Genomic DNA, 13025 nt, shown 5'->3' with positions numbered 1-13025 from the left:
CGAATTGAAAATGGAGCATCTGAGACATAAGCTTATTCTATATATCAAGTTTCATTAAGATCCGATCACCCATTCGTAAGATACCTCGATTTTCACGTTTTCGAAGAATTCTGGTTTCCCCCTCCAACTCCCTTCAATGTCACCGGATCTGGTCGAGATCTAAAATGAGAGTTCGAAAGCAAAAGATCCTTCTAGATATCAAATTTCATTAAGATCTGATCACCCGTTCGTGAGTTACAAATATCTAGTTTTTTCTAATTTTTCCGAATTACCCCCCCCCCCAACTCCACCAAAGAGATCGGATCTGATCCGGTTATGTAAGTCACCTATCTAGGACTTGTGATTATTCTTTCCACCAAGTTTCATCCTGATTTCTCCGCTTTAAGCGTTTTCGTAGATCCCCCCCCCCATAATGACACTGGATCCGGTCTGGATTTAAAATTAGAGATCTGAGTTTCGAGGTCCTTCTAAATATGAAATTTCATTGAGATACGATCACTCTTTCGTAAGTCCAAATTACCTCATTTTTTTTAATTTTTTAGAATTAACCCTCCCCCCAACTCCCGCAAAATAGAGCTGATCCGTTCCGGTTATGTCAATCCCGTATCTAGGACTTGTGCTTATTTTTCCCACCAAGTTTCATCCCGATCCCTCCACTCTAAGCATTTTCCCAGATTTTAGGTCCCCCCCAACTTCCCCTTCATCGGATCCGGTCGGGATTTAAAATAAGAGCTCTGAGACACGATATCTTTCTAAACATCAAATTTCATTCAGATCCGATCACTCCTTCGTAAGTTAAAAATACCTCATTTTATTTAATTTTTTAGAATTAACCCCCCCCCCCCCAACTCCCCCAAAGAGAGCGAATCCCTTCCGGTTATTTCAATCACGTGTCTAAGACTTATGATTATTTTTACCACCAAGTTTCATCCCGATCCCTCAACTCTAAGCGCTTTCCAAGATTTTAGGTTCCCCTCCTCAATTACCCCCAATGTCACCGGATCCAGTCGGGATTTAAAATAAGAGCTCTGAGACACGATATTCTCCTAAACTCCTTCGTAAGTTATAAATACCTCATTTTTTCTAATTATCAGAATTAACCCCCCCCCCAACTCCTCCAAACAAAGCAGATCCGTTCTGGTTATGTCAATCACGTATCTGGGACTTATGCTTATTTTCCCCACCGAGTTTCATTCCGATCCCTCCATTCTAAGTGTTTTCCAAGATTTTAGGCCCCCCCCCTAACCGGTTTCCCCCTCCAACTCTCCTCAATGTCACCGGATCTGGTCGGGATTTAAAATAAGAGCTCTGAGATACGATATCCTTCCAAATAGTAAATTTCATTAAGATCCCATTACCCCTTCGTAAGTTAAAAATACTTCATTTTTCTACTTTTCCGAATTAACCGACCCCCCACACCCCCCCCCAGACGGTCAAATCGCGAAAACGACTATTTCTAATTTAATCTGGTCCGGTCCCTGATACGCCTGCCAAATTTCATCGTCCTAGCTTACCTGGAAGTGCCTAAAGTAGCAAAACTGGGACAGACAGACCGACAGAATTTGCGATCGCTATATGTCATTTGGTTAATAGCAAGTGCCATAAAAAACACAGTAATTGTGACATTTTTACTGACATCATCGTAACAAAATATCGTTTGGGATTCGCTACGGGATGTACATTAGATTGTTCTTAATTAGAATTAGGACAGTAGGTGGGTTCGCAGTTTGCACAGAAATTAATTTTTATCTCGTGTTTTATTTCTACCTAAAATACTTCATTATTGAAGACCCCACCGACATTGGTCCGATGAACACTTCCTTGAAAAAAGGGGCTTAAGAACGTAATTTTCCATTTTATCTATCGACAATCCCAAATAAAATTTATTTGACCCTCTCCCCCTTAAGGGTCAGACTGATGTGCACCTGTGGAATAATATAGCCGGTTGGGGGAATACGTGCCACCTTGAGGGGGCCCTAATTACTTATTTTTAGAACGCAAAGTCACATATTACAATTAAAATCCATTTTAAAAACTTTAAGTTTAGAGCTTTATGTAATTGCAAAATGATTTATCGTTGTCAGATATAAAATTTATAATAAATTTGACGTCAACCCAAAAATTATCAAAAGCCATATTATAAAACATATTATAAAAACAAATAATTGTTATTAAAGAACATGAAAGTTGTAAAATATAATAAAAAAAAAACAATAATTATTACCAAAGAACATAAAAAAGAGCATAATTATTTAAAATCGGCCAAAATTTTTCGCTTTCCTGTTCTCGGATAATTGTAACTTACATAATCCGTAAGTCGTCCAACCAATTGAAAACAAGATAAAGCTATAGCTTTTTCAGGCAAATCTTTGACAAAGAAAGCAAGACCTTCATAAAAGATCGGATATTTGCCTAAGAAGGCCAGACCTTAGTCCCATTTCGAAAAGTTCATTCTTTACTGATGTTTGAACAGAATTCACGTTTTTTTCAAATATTGCCCTCTCTGAAACGCACCTCAATACATTTTTTTGCGGATATGCCTATCGAAAGCTAAAATTAATTTGATAATTTTTGATGAGAAAAGCGTCCTGATAATATATTAGCAAGTAAGAAGGAAGATAAAACAGGAAGCACTAAATAAAAAAAAAATATATATATAATCTTACATGGATTTCATTGTCAGACCTCCGTAATCCGTCATGGGAGTTTGTCCTTTGAGTTATCTGATGTGTCTGGTAATGAGTCTGGTGTAAATTCAACTGGGTATATGGATCCGTAACGTGGTGAAATTCTACTCCAACCTGCAATGAATACAAACGCTTGAAGTAGCAAGGACATTAGGCCTATTGATAACATATAACTGCGGTTATCCAAGACTTTTATTTTGGTTATTTCAAAATAATGAAAGTTTTCAGTGGCATCACATTTTGGACAGCGTTGACACTCTAAGCCGTGGAAATAAATGAGCAAATCAACTTAGTTAAATATGACAATGCTTTTCGTTGGCCAAAATTCTTCTTTTTTTTTGGCTGATTTCTCATCTACTTTTCTTTCTTTTTTAAAATTTGGCACCCGCAACTCCCCAAAACTTTGTATCTGAATATGGGCGTCTTTTCACTGACAATTAAACTTCCCAGTTTTTCCTTATTTTTTATAGATATATATACGGTACTTGTATGATATGGCCCCGACCTAATATTCTTCATCTAATTAGAATATAATTTGTTAGTGCGATTCATTTCATTTATTTGTGGGTTTACGAACCGTAGTCTATAGCCTGGTTTGAATGAGAGCTAGACATATGTTAAAATCCAGTTGTCAATTGGAATAACTACCGGTAAATTCTACTTTAGCTACTTTTTGCTATCTTGGAAAGGAGTTAGATTAGGAAAATGAAACTTTCATCAATGAATCCAGGGCCAAAAACATATTCTGGAGAAGTATTCCCAAGATTCCATGTTAACCCTCTGGATTTCCATAGTCTTACAAATGCGCCTACTTGACAGGTATATTATACCTATTGAAATTTTGACAAATCAACATTTTACATAAATTTTCAGGCATCAGTTTCTTTTTCTCTGGTTTTGATTCTGAAAATGCAATTCCTGTCATTTGAGTGGAATTTTAAGCTATATCAATGGCTTTTCTAAATTTAGGAAATGTATTTGCATATCTTTGAAATTGGGATTGAGCAAAGTTGCGAAGCTGAAAAAAGTTTCCTTATACTTCACTTAAGCAGAAGGTTTGTTTTGCAAGATTTCACTTTCATAACATAGATTTTAAATGTCATCAAAGGTCACTGCCCTCTAGAGGGAGAAGGAGTGGAGGGGTACTTCAAAATACCTTCTCAGGACATACTCATGTCTGTAGACCCATCCATGGAAGTTTCATTTTCCTAACCCAACTCCTTTCCAAGATAGTAAAAAGTACCTAAACTAGAATTTTACCTAACTACCTCCGTGAAGCGTGTGTGTTTTCTGTGCAAGAGAAATCTATGGCGAAATTACAGGAATCAATCTTATAGTTTAAATAGATCAGGTTAGTTAGATGAAGAATACCAGGTCGGGGCTATATCCTACAAGCACCATATAAAATTGTGTAATTTTCTACTTAACCAATTCAAACAATCAGACTTTATTTTCACCGCCCCCCTTCTTTTAGAGAGAGAATGTAGAGAAAGGAACGTGATTGTATAGTATTTTGTGGTTTCTGAAGCGTTACGAGTCAGGTTGAGCCACACTATTTTCGTTATTTCTTTTTTATCTACTTTATTTTTCTTCTTATATTTATTATTCTGTTGTTTGATATAATGGATTTTTTAAATAGTTTTCTATGGGCGAGTAGCCTAAACCAGTTTGCCTCTGGTGCTCGATGTATTTGTTTGATTAATTTAACAAAACCCTTATTAAGGTAAAAAAAAAACACCTTTCCTCACGGACTTTTCCACATGGAACTATGTAATAGGAATCCATTACCCTAGCCATGACTAAACCCCTTCTCCCATATGGTTTGAAGTTGCAGGCACTAAGTAATGAAACATGTTCCACAGAGTGCACATAAAAATGTACGCTTTTTAGGCATAGGCAATGCTTTTCAATCTATTTAGCCACCCTCCCTCCCATTTTAAATTCTATAAGAGTATATAATGGTCGAAACAAAATAAAATTATGGTAAAGGAAAAACTAGCATTTAGATACTATGGACACCAGCTCCAATAAAAAGGAAATATTAACTCAACTGTGCGACATAGTTTGAATTGCATCAATACAAGAGAATTTTGATATCATCGTTTATATGTTTGTATCAATATGATAAAAAAAATATTTTGAGACAGATAATTCTTTCTTATCTAGACTTTTTGTCAGGAAAAAATTTCTTCACAAACAGGATATTAACACAATTTTACGTCTGGTTTTCAAACAGTTCGTGGTAACGAACTGTAGTAAGGAGCGACCCGGCTCAATAGTAACCAAAGCTCTAAAAAATTGAATTTTGATATCAATAGCTACACCAAAAGAATCGCATTTTCATGCTGATTTTAAATATATAACTTTCATCAAGTTTAGTCTTACCCATCAAAAGTTACGAGCCTGAGAAAATTTGCCTTATTTAAGAAAATAGGGGGAAACGCCCCCTAAAAGTCATATAATCTTAACGAAAATCACACCATCAGATTCAGCTTATCAGAGAACCCTACTGTAGAAGTTTCAAGCTCCTATCTACAAAAATGTGGAATTTTGTATTTTTTGCCAGAAGACAAATCACGGGTGCGTGTTTATTTGTTTGTTTTGTTTTTTTTTCCCAGGAGTCATCGTATCGACCAAGTGGTCCTAGAATGTCGCAAGAGGGCTCATTCTAACGGAAATGAAAAGTTCTAGTGCCCTTTTTAAGTGACCAAAAAATTGGAGGGCATCTAGGCCCCCTCCCACGCTCATTTTTTCCCAATGTCAAAGGATCAAAATTTTGAGATAGCCATTTTGTTCAGCATAGTCGAAAACCATAATAACTATGTATTTAGGGATGATTTACTCCCCCACAATCCCTGGGGGGGAGGCTGCAAGTTACAAACTTTGACCAGTGTTTACATATAGTAATGGTTATTGGGAAGTGTACAGACGTTTTCAGGGGGATTTTATTTTGTTTGGGGGGTGGGGCTGAGGGGAGGGGGCTATGCTGGAGGATCTTTCCTTGGAGGAATCTGTCATGGGGGAAGAAAAATTCAAGGAAAAGGGTGCATGATTTTCTAGCATTACAATTAGAAAACAATGAAAAATAAACATGAAAACGTTTTTTCAAATGAAAGGAAGGAGTAGCATTGAAACTTAAAACGAACAGAGATTATAACGCATATGAGGGGTTCTAAAAATACTTTAGCATAAAGAGCGAGGTATTTAGGAGGAGATAAATACCTCGCTCTTTATGCTAAAGTATTTTTAGTAATTTCAACTATTTATTCTACGGCCTTTCTGATTCAGGGGTCATTCTTGAAGAATTAGGACAAAACTTAAGATTTAGTGTAAAGAGCGAGGTATTAACGAGGATACAAACCCCCTTGTATACATAATAAAAATATAAGATTATGAAAGTTTGTTACGTAAGTTGCTAATTTATAAGTTACGTATAATTTTTACTAATAAAAACGTTCGTTAAAAATTAAAAGTTCTAGTTGCCTTTTTAAGCAACCGAAAAATTGGAGGGCAACTAGGCCTCCTTCTCCACCCCTTATTTCTCAAAATCGTCTGATCAAAACTAAGAGAAAGCCATTTAGCCAAAAAAAGAATTAATATACAAATTTCATTTTAATAATTTATGTGCGGAGAGCCAAAACCAAACATGCATTAATTCAAAAACGTTCAGAAATTAAATAAAAAAAAACTAATTTTTTTAGCTGAAAGTAAGGAGCGACATTAAAACTTAAAACGAACAGAAATTACTCCGTATATAAAATGGTTTGTCCCCTCCGCAATCCCTTGCTCTTTACGCTAAAGTTTGATTCTTTGTCACAATTCTACTTTTTAAAACAATTAAAAACTTGACTCTTTGCCACAATTCTGCTTTTTAAAAGAATTAAAAGCTTTAGCGTAAAGAGCGAGGCATTGCGGAGGGGACAAACCATTTTATATACGGAGTAATTTCTGTTCGTTTTAAGTTTTAATGTCGCTCCTTACTTTCAGCTAAAAAAATTAGTTTTTTTTTATTTATATTATAAAGACACTATGGTATCTTGATACGTGTGCTAAGCATTAAATAGCGTAGGTAGATATCCACCCGAACAACTATCTAGATTTTCACATTTTGTCCCATAATTCCCAAAATAGTTCATTTTTTTTTTTTTTTTTTTTTTTTTTGTTCTACTGCGTACGATAGACTACTACATAATCATTACTGATGCAAAAAAACATTTAGATACGTCCAAATCTTTTCTACCACTCCATTTTTCTTAGCTTCATTTTCTGATAGAAAGGCTAAAGTGTTGAAAATTAGTCTCACAAAGGGTTGTTCCTTCTCTTTGAAGCCTTACATGACCCAATAGAACCTAGACAACATTTTAACCCTTTCTTCATCAGACTTGAGCAGTAACCCCCCATCGACAACAAAAACAGCAATTAACTCGCACTTCAAAAGGGAAAGACAGAACATCAAAAATCCAATCTGATTCTTATTTCCTTTTATCAATCTGGAGTGAGAAACCCATGAAGTAATTTAGGGAAGTGTCAATTTCGGTCTGTCTTTATATTTTTGTACCGACCAAGGGTCTACGCACTGTCTGTCGTAAGTTGACCGGCCAAAAACAAAGCGCAATCCCTACAAATAAAAATACTTCAAGTTTAAATCAGCATATTTCATCTTCATGCAGGGCCGTATCCAGGATTTTTTAGGCTAGGGGGGGGGGGGGGGGGTACAAACAACGACAGCTATTTATTTATATTTATTTATGTAACGTTTTTACGAGTCGGACAAACATTCCGGAGGTGGGGGGTTAAAAACTCCCTAGTCCCCCTAGATACATCCTTGTCTTCATGACTTGTTTTGAGCCCTGTCACCAGGTAGGTTGTTTAGAATTATCTTGGAAAAAGATACCCCAATCCCGTCCGTGTATAATTTTACTCTTTTTTGTTATTTTGACCGGCCAAAAACAAAGAGCAATCCTTACAAATAAAAAATACTTCCGAGTTTAACTTCAACATCCTTCATCTTCATGCAGGACCGTATCAAGGATTTTTTTTCGGCTGGGGGGGGGAGTACAAAAATTTATTTATGTTCCTTTATGTAACGTTTTTACGAGTCGGACAAACATCCCGGGGGGGAGATTAAAACCTCCCTAGTCCCCCTGGATACGGCCTTGTCTTCATGACATCTTTTGAGCCCAATCACCAAGTAGGTTGTTTGGAATTATAAGCGTGGAAAAGCCTTGGAAAAGCTACCCAAGGCCCGTCCCTGTATAATTTTACTCTTTTTTGTTATCTTGACCGGCCAAAAACAAAGAGCAATCCCTACAAATAAAAATACTTCAAGTTTAAATTCAACATCTTTCATCTTCATGCAGGGCCGTATCCAGGATTTTTTTTCGGCTGGGGGGGAGTACAAAAATTTATTTATGTTCCTTTATGTAACGTTTTTACGATTCGGACAAACATCCCGGGGGGGAGATTAAAACCTCCCTAGTCCCCCTGGATACGGCCTTGTCTTCATGACATCTTTTGAGCCCAATCACCAAGTAGGTTGTTTGGAATTATCTTGGAAAAGCTACCCCTATCCCGTTCATTTTACTCTTCATTGATTACCTCTCAAGTGGGAGACTCGAAATAAGAAAATTATCATAAAACTGGATGAATCTCCAGCACTGCCAGGTCTTCATTTACTCTTTTGCACATAAGAAATACAAAAGAAAAACATTCCTTCCAAAAACTGCAACAAATAAAGATTTTTTACCTGGTTTTGTGAAAAAGGTGGTGGGAAATAAGGTGGCTGAAAATCAGCATTAGGTGTATGTGATAAGCGTGCCCCGCCAGCAAACGTAGCACCACCACCAATGCTTGTAATTTGACCAATTGAGCCACCATGCCCTGATACCCGCTCCTAAAAGAGAAAATGGTGCTATGTTAAAAATCTAACATCTAACATGAAATCTAACATAAAACATGAAATCTAAGAACGGTAGCCAAATCAACGTGAAAAACAAGAAGCCAAATAAACGTGAAAAACAAGAATGAATCCATAAAATGTTGAAATCTAGCATGAAACATGTTAAAAATCACATTTTAACATGTTAAAAATGGTGCTATGTTAAAAAGCTAACATCTAACATGAAATCTAACATAAAACATGAAATCTAAGAACGGTAGCCAAATCAACGTGAAAAACAAGAATGAATCCATAAAATCCATAACACACAAAACATGAAATCGAAGAACGGTAGCCAAATCAACGTGAAAAACAAGAATGAATCCATAAAATGTTGAAATCTAACATGAAACATGTTAAAAATCACATTTTAACATGTTAAAAATGGTGCTATGTTAAAAAGCTAACATCTAACATGAAATCTAACATAAAACATGAAATCTAAGAACGGTAGCCAAATCAACGTGAAAAACAAGAATGAATCCATAAAATCCATAACACACAAAACATGAAATCGAAGAACGGTAGCCAAATCAACGTGAAAAACAAGAGCATAAAAAAGATTTTTAACAGCGCTAAAAGGGCATTATGGCCCCGCTGAGTATACAGAAATTGGATTCAGTTGTATGAATTAAAGAATTTAGATTTTATATTTACATATTATTAATTAATGAATCCATAAAATATTTATGTAGTATATAAAAAGAGAGACCAAAAGCTATAAAAAAGACCAAAAACAGTGACAACACTATAAAATATTGGAACAAAATATTTACGGTTTTGAAGGCATTTGGTGTCATTCCATTTGTAATCTGTACCGGTAGCAACCAGGCTATTTCTAAGTCAAAATCTTATCCACAAGAAAAATAAATATATTTGACAGATAAAAATTACAGCTATTTCATTCCACACCATTTACCGGCCGTCGACAGTTATTCCTTTGATAATTTTGTTTATCGTTAGAAGGCTAGTAAACCTCCGCCAATAACTTTTAATTTTCCCCTTCCTATAAGTTCCTACAATTTTCACATAATTTCCGTCTTTTAATATTCTGAAAAAAAAAGGTCCCATCCATCGATAAAGTCCAACATAGGCTGCTCCCACGATCAGATAGACTAGATTACGTATGGAGTGCGCTGTCCTTCCACGGCAAGAGATCAAATAATCTCCAAAAGATGAGAGCTTTTTACAAATAAAGAGAGGGATGGACAAATTAATAAATACGTATGCCTACTCAGTACCAGTTTTAGACCCCATAAACTGGGGGGGGGAGAAAGGTATACAAAAATTAAGATTGCAACAATTGTTAGTCAATTAAGTGTTAACAGAGTGTAAAATAGTGCCTTAATAGGAGTGTAAAAATATAAAATAAAAGGAATTTAATACCAGATGTCAGAAAACTGGGGAAGGTGGCAGCTACCCCTTGCCTAGACCTAAAACTGCCCCTGTGCCTACTTAGATAGCAGTCTGCAATATTAAGCCTATATATCAGTTGTCCTATATTTGGGTATAGCAGACTAAAGACGAAAAATTTGACTTCGGAATGGGATATATCTGTTATCAAGCAATAAGTGGAAATTTTAGTTATTTTAAGAATTTACAGAATTAAAGCATTAAGGACATCAAATAATATGCCCCCCGCGGATTCATCTTAGGTCTATTCATACTTATGGAAAATAACCCAGGATACGACCCTAGCTTTGGCGTAGCCTCATGGATTTTCTAAGATTTTTCTTTTGCTTGTTTCAAAAAGCGCAGAAAATATTCGTGAAGAAGAAAAAAAGGGGGCATTTCCAGCCAGTGAAAATGAAAAACATTGCAAATATTTTGGCCAAGATCTCCACTCAGCCGTCCTCAGTGCAAAAATAAGAACAAACCACAAAAAAAGGCCACTAAAATAAACAAAACGAACCATAAAAAAACAATCATTAAAGTAAAAGAAGGCCCTGTGCATGCAACGGTGAAAGGGCTACTGAATAAAAATCCACCACTGAATGACAGTTCAAGGTGCTAAATCTGAGTTCATTTTATTTAATGATTTTAAAAGCTATTCGCTTACCAGGTCTGGTATCATCTAACATTTTATTAAGATGCGAAATGATTATAATGTAAAAGAAACAATTCTGAATTAATAAGTTCATTACAAATGGGCTCAGATAAGTTTCTCCAGTATCTCTATTAAGGGCTAATTTCGACTGGCTCTTTGAAAACATGCACGAGACCTTTAAAGGCGCCAGTAAAGGAGGTGTTTTTGAACAAAAAGAAAGAATTGTGTGTGTTATCGTAAATGTTTGGGATAGGCGGAATTAAAATTACCAGGACTTTGGCCAAGGGCATATCCAAGGGGGTTAGGGGGTTTGACCCCCCCTCCTCCAAAAAAATTAAATGTTTGTCCGACTCGCAAAAACGTAACAAAAACGAGTAATAAACAAATTGTCGATACGTTTAAAAAATTTGTACCCCCCCAAAAAAAAAGAAAACCTTTTGTAACCCCCCTCCAAAAAACAGGATACGACCCTAGCTTTGGCATAGACTCGTGGCTTTGTCGATGGAAGATTTGTATTCCAACAATCTCTCTCCAAGTTGTTGGTGGGTTCTTCCAGTATAAAAGCAACCATAAGAGCAGGGGGTCCTATTAACATCCATACCCCTAAAATTGGGATGGTTTTGACTTTGCCATAGTTGAAAAAGTTTGCGTTTTATTTGAATTTTTGAATGCAATGTTCAGGTCAATGTCTCCTTAAAATTGTTGAATTCTCAACTGGTCGCCCTATTCGGGAAAGTAAGGTACCTTTCGAATGGAGATTGTGTTGTGACAGTATCTTTTACTGTTATTTTTAACTATGCACACGCTCGATACAATTTTCATCAGAATCCATATTAATAGCCGTTAAATATTTAATTATTTATGTCGTTTCGAAATTATCAAGTTTTTAGAGCAACACCACGTTTTCGCCAGGATTGCCACATCAAAATATGTGAACAAGTGAATAAAACTATCTAGCTAAATTTGACAATGCCTTTTGTCCGTTAAAACTTGAAGGTTTACAATCGTTTGATTTCCAAAGACAAATAAACCTTCAAATGAAAGCTACATCTTCTTAAGTTGTTTGGTGTCATATGTTTTAGCTTATTTTTTGCTAATTTTTCATCTACATTTTTTTTTATCTGGCACTCACGACTGCCAAAAACTGCATAACTGCAGATGAAAGTCTTATTCATTCAAAATCCAATTAACAATTTTTCAAATTTTTAAGATGCAGTTGTGCATTAATTTACTGTTTAAACTAAAAAGTATTAATTTTACTGTCCTTGGCATTTTTAAGGGGAAAATTCTCTAAAAGTTTTTACCTCCCCTTCCCCGTCATTAAAAATCTTTCCTCCTGGAAAAATTTCCATGGTTGCCGTTGTCCCTGTTGTAATTTTTTCTTGTTTGGATGTCCTTTAGTTCGTGTTCAGGGTTACTACTTCAAAAGAACAATAAAAGAACACTTCGGAAAATCAATAAAGACAATTATACTCCTCAAAAATAAAAGAGGAAACAATCGTAATGTGCAATGGCCTCTGCCATACAGTTTTAAGTAAACAGAACTAAAAAGTCATTGTGGTGTGGAAATACACGTGGATGTAACTAAAACTGGCACAGAGTGGTAATTTTCGTAAGCTCTGATTATAAATATAAGCTACGATTGTCAGCAGAAGTTAACTGGCTTAGAGTCTTAAATAATTAACCAGCCCAAAGCTAAAATAATAATAATAATAAAAAAAATAAAGATAATATTGATAATAAAAAAGCAATAGGGAAAAACCGTGACCACACGGTCCCTTATAGATTAATGGATTCATTTCTGTACAATTAGTGATCTGGATCTTTTTAAAGTCTTCTTTCAACCAAATCTCCTGATGGTAACTACGATATTCCTACAGGAGGATACCTGGTGTACGTCTCCAAGAAGCTGGAACAATTGTACAGTTTACGTTTTTTAACTGGGATAATTCAAAAGAACCACCAGAGATTAATTTTCCGGGATATAATCTGGATCAACGTTTGAGTTGAATTATCCCCCTCATCTTTATCGGCTGGTATATATTTTGCCAGCCTAAATAAAATTATAGAAAATTAACATAAAAGGAATGTAAAAGGGTCCAAAAAATAAATTTTACAGAACAGAAAAAAGCATGAATTTTGTAAAAACCTATTTTTCTACCTTTTCTAAAAAAAAAAATAAAATAAAAGCAAAACTTTTTTTGTTTGTCAGTTGTTATTAAGAGTTCTTTAAATGAGGAGGATTTCAATTGTATTGGAAGCAGACGAAAACTATTAATTTTGAAAGGGGTGGTATGGATGTCTGCTAGCCAGGTTAGAAAGGGTGTTTGTCTACAAAAGTTCATAATTTTAT

The 13025-nt window shown here is 35.5% G+C and overlaps 1 protein-coding gene across 3 annotated transcripts in view; it reads right to left on the bottom strand.

Moving 5' to 3' along the window:
- The window catches only part of LOC136033975 (transcription factor AP-2-epsilon-like), a 109999-nt gene that overhangs the window by 69465 nt on the left and 27509 nt on the right, over positions 1-13025 (bottom strand). For all 3 annotated transcript variants that reach the window (XM_065715007.1, XM_065715009.1, XM_065715008.1), the window contains exons 2-3: positions 8434-8580; positions 2667-2801 (exon numbers count right to left, since the gene is read on the bottom strand). In XM_065715007.1, the coding sequence (XP_065571079.1) occupies positions 2667-2801; positions 8434-8580 (282 nt within the window). The remainder of the gene's footprint in view (positions 1-2666; positions 2802-8433; positions 8581-13025) is intronic.

This window comes from Artemia franciscana, chromosome 12 (assembly GCF_032884065.1).
Source record: "Artemia franciscana chromosome 12, ASM3288406v1, whole genome shotgun sequence".
NCBI lineage: Eukaryota > Metazoa > Arthropoda > Branchiopoda > Anostraca > Artemiidae > Artemia > Artemia franciscana.
Note: the sequence above shows the minus strand (reverse complement) of the source record. Positions and strands in the feature narration are given on the sequence as shown.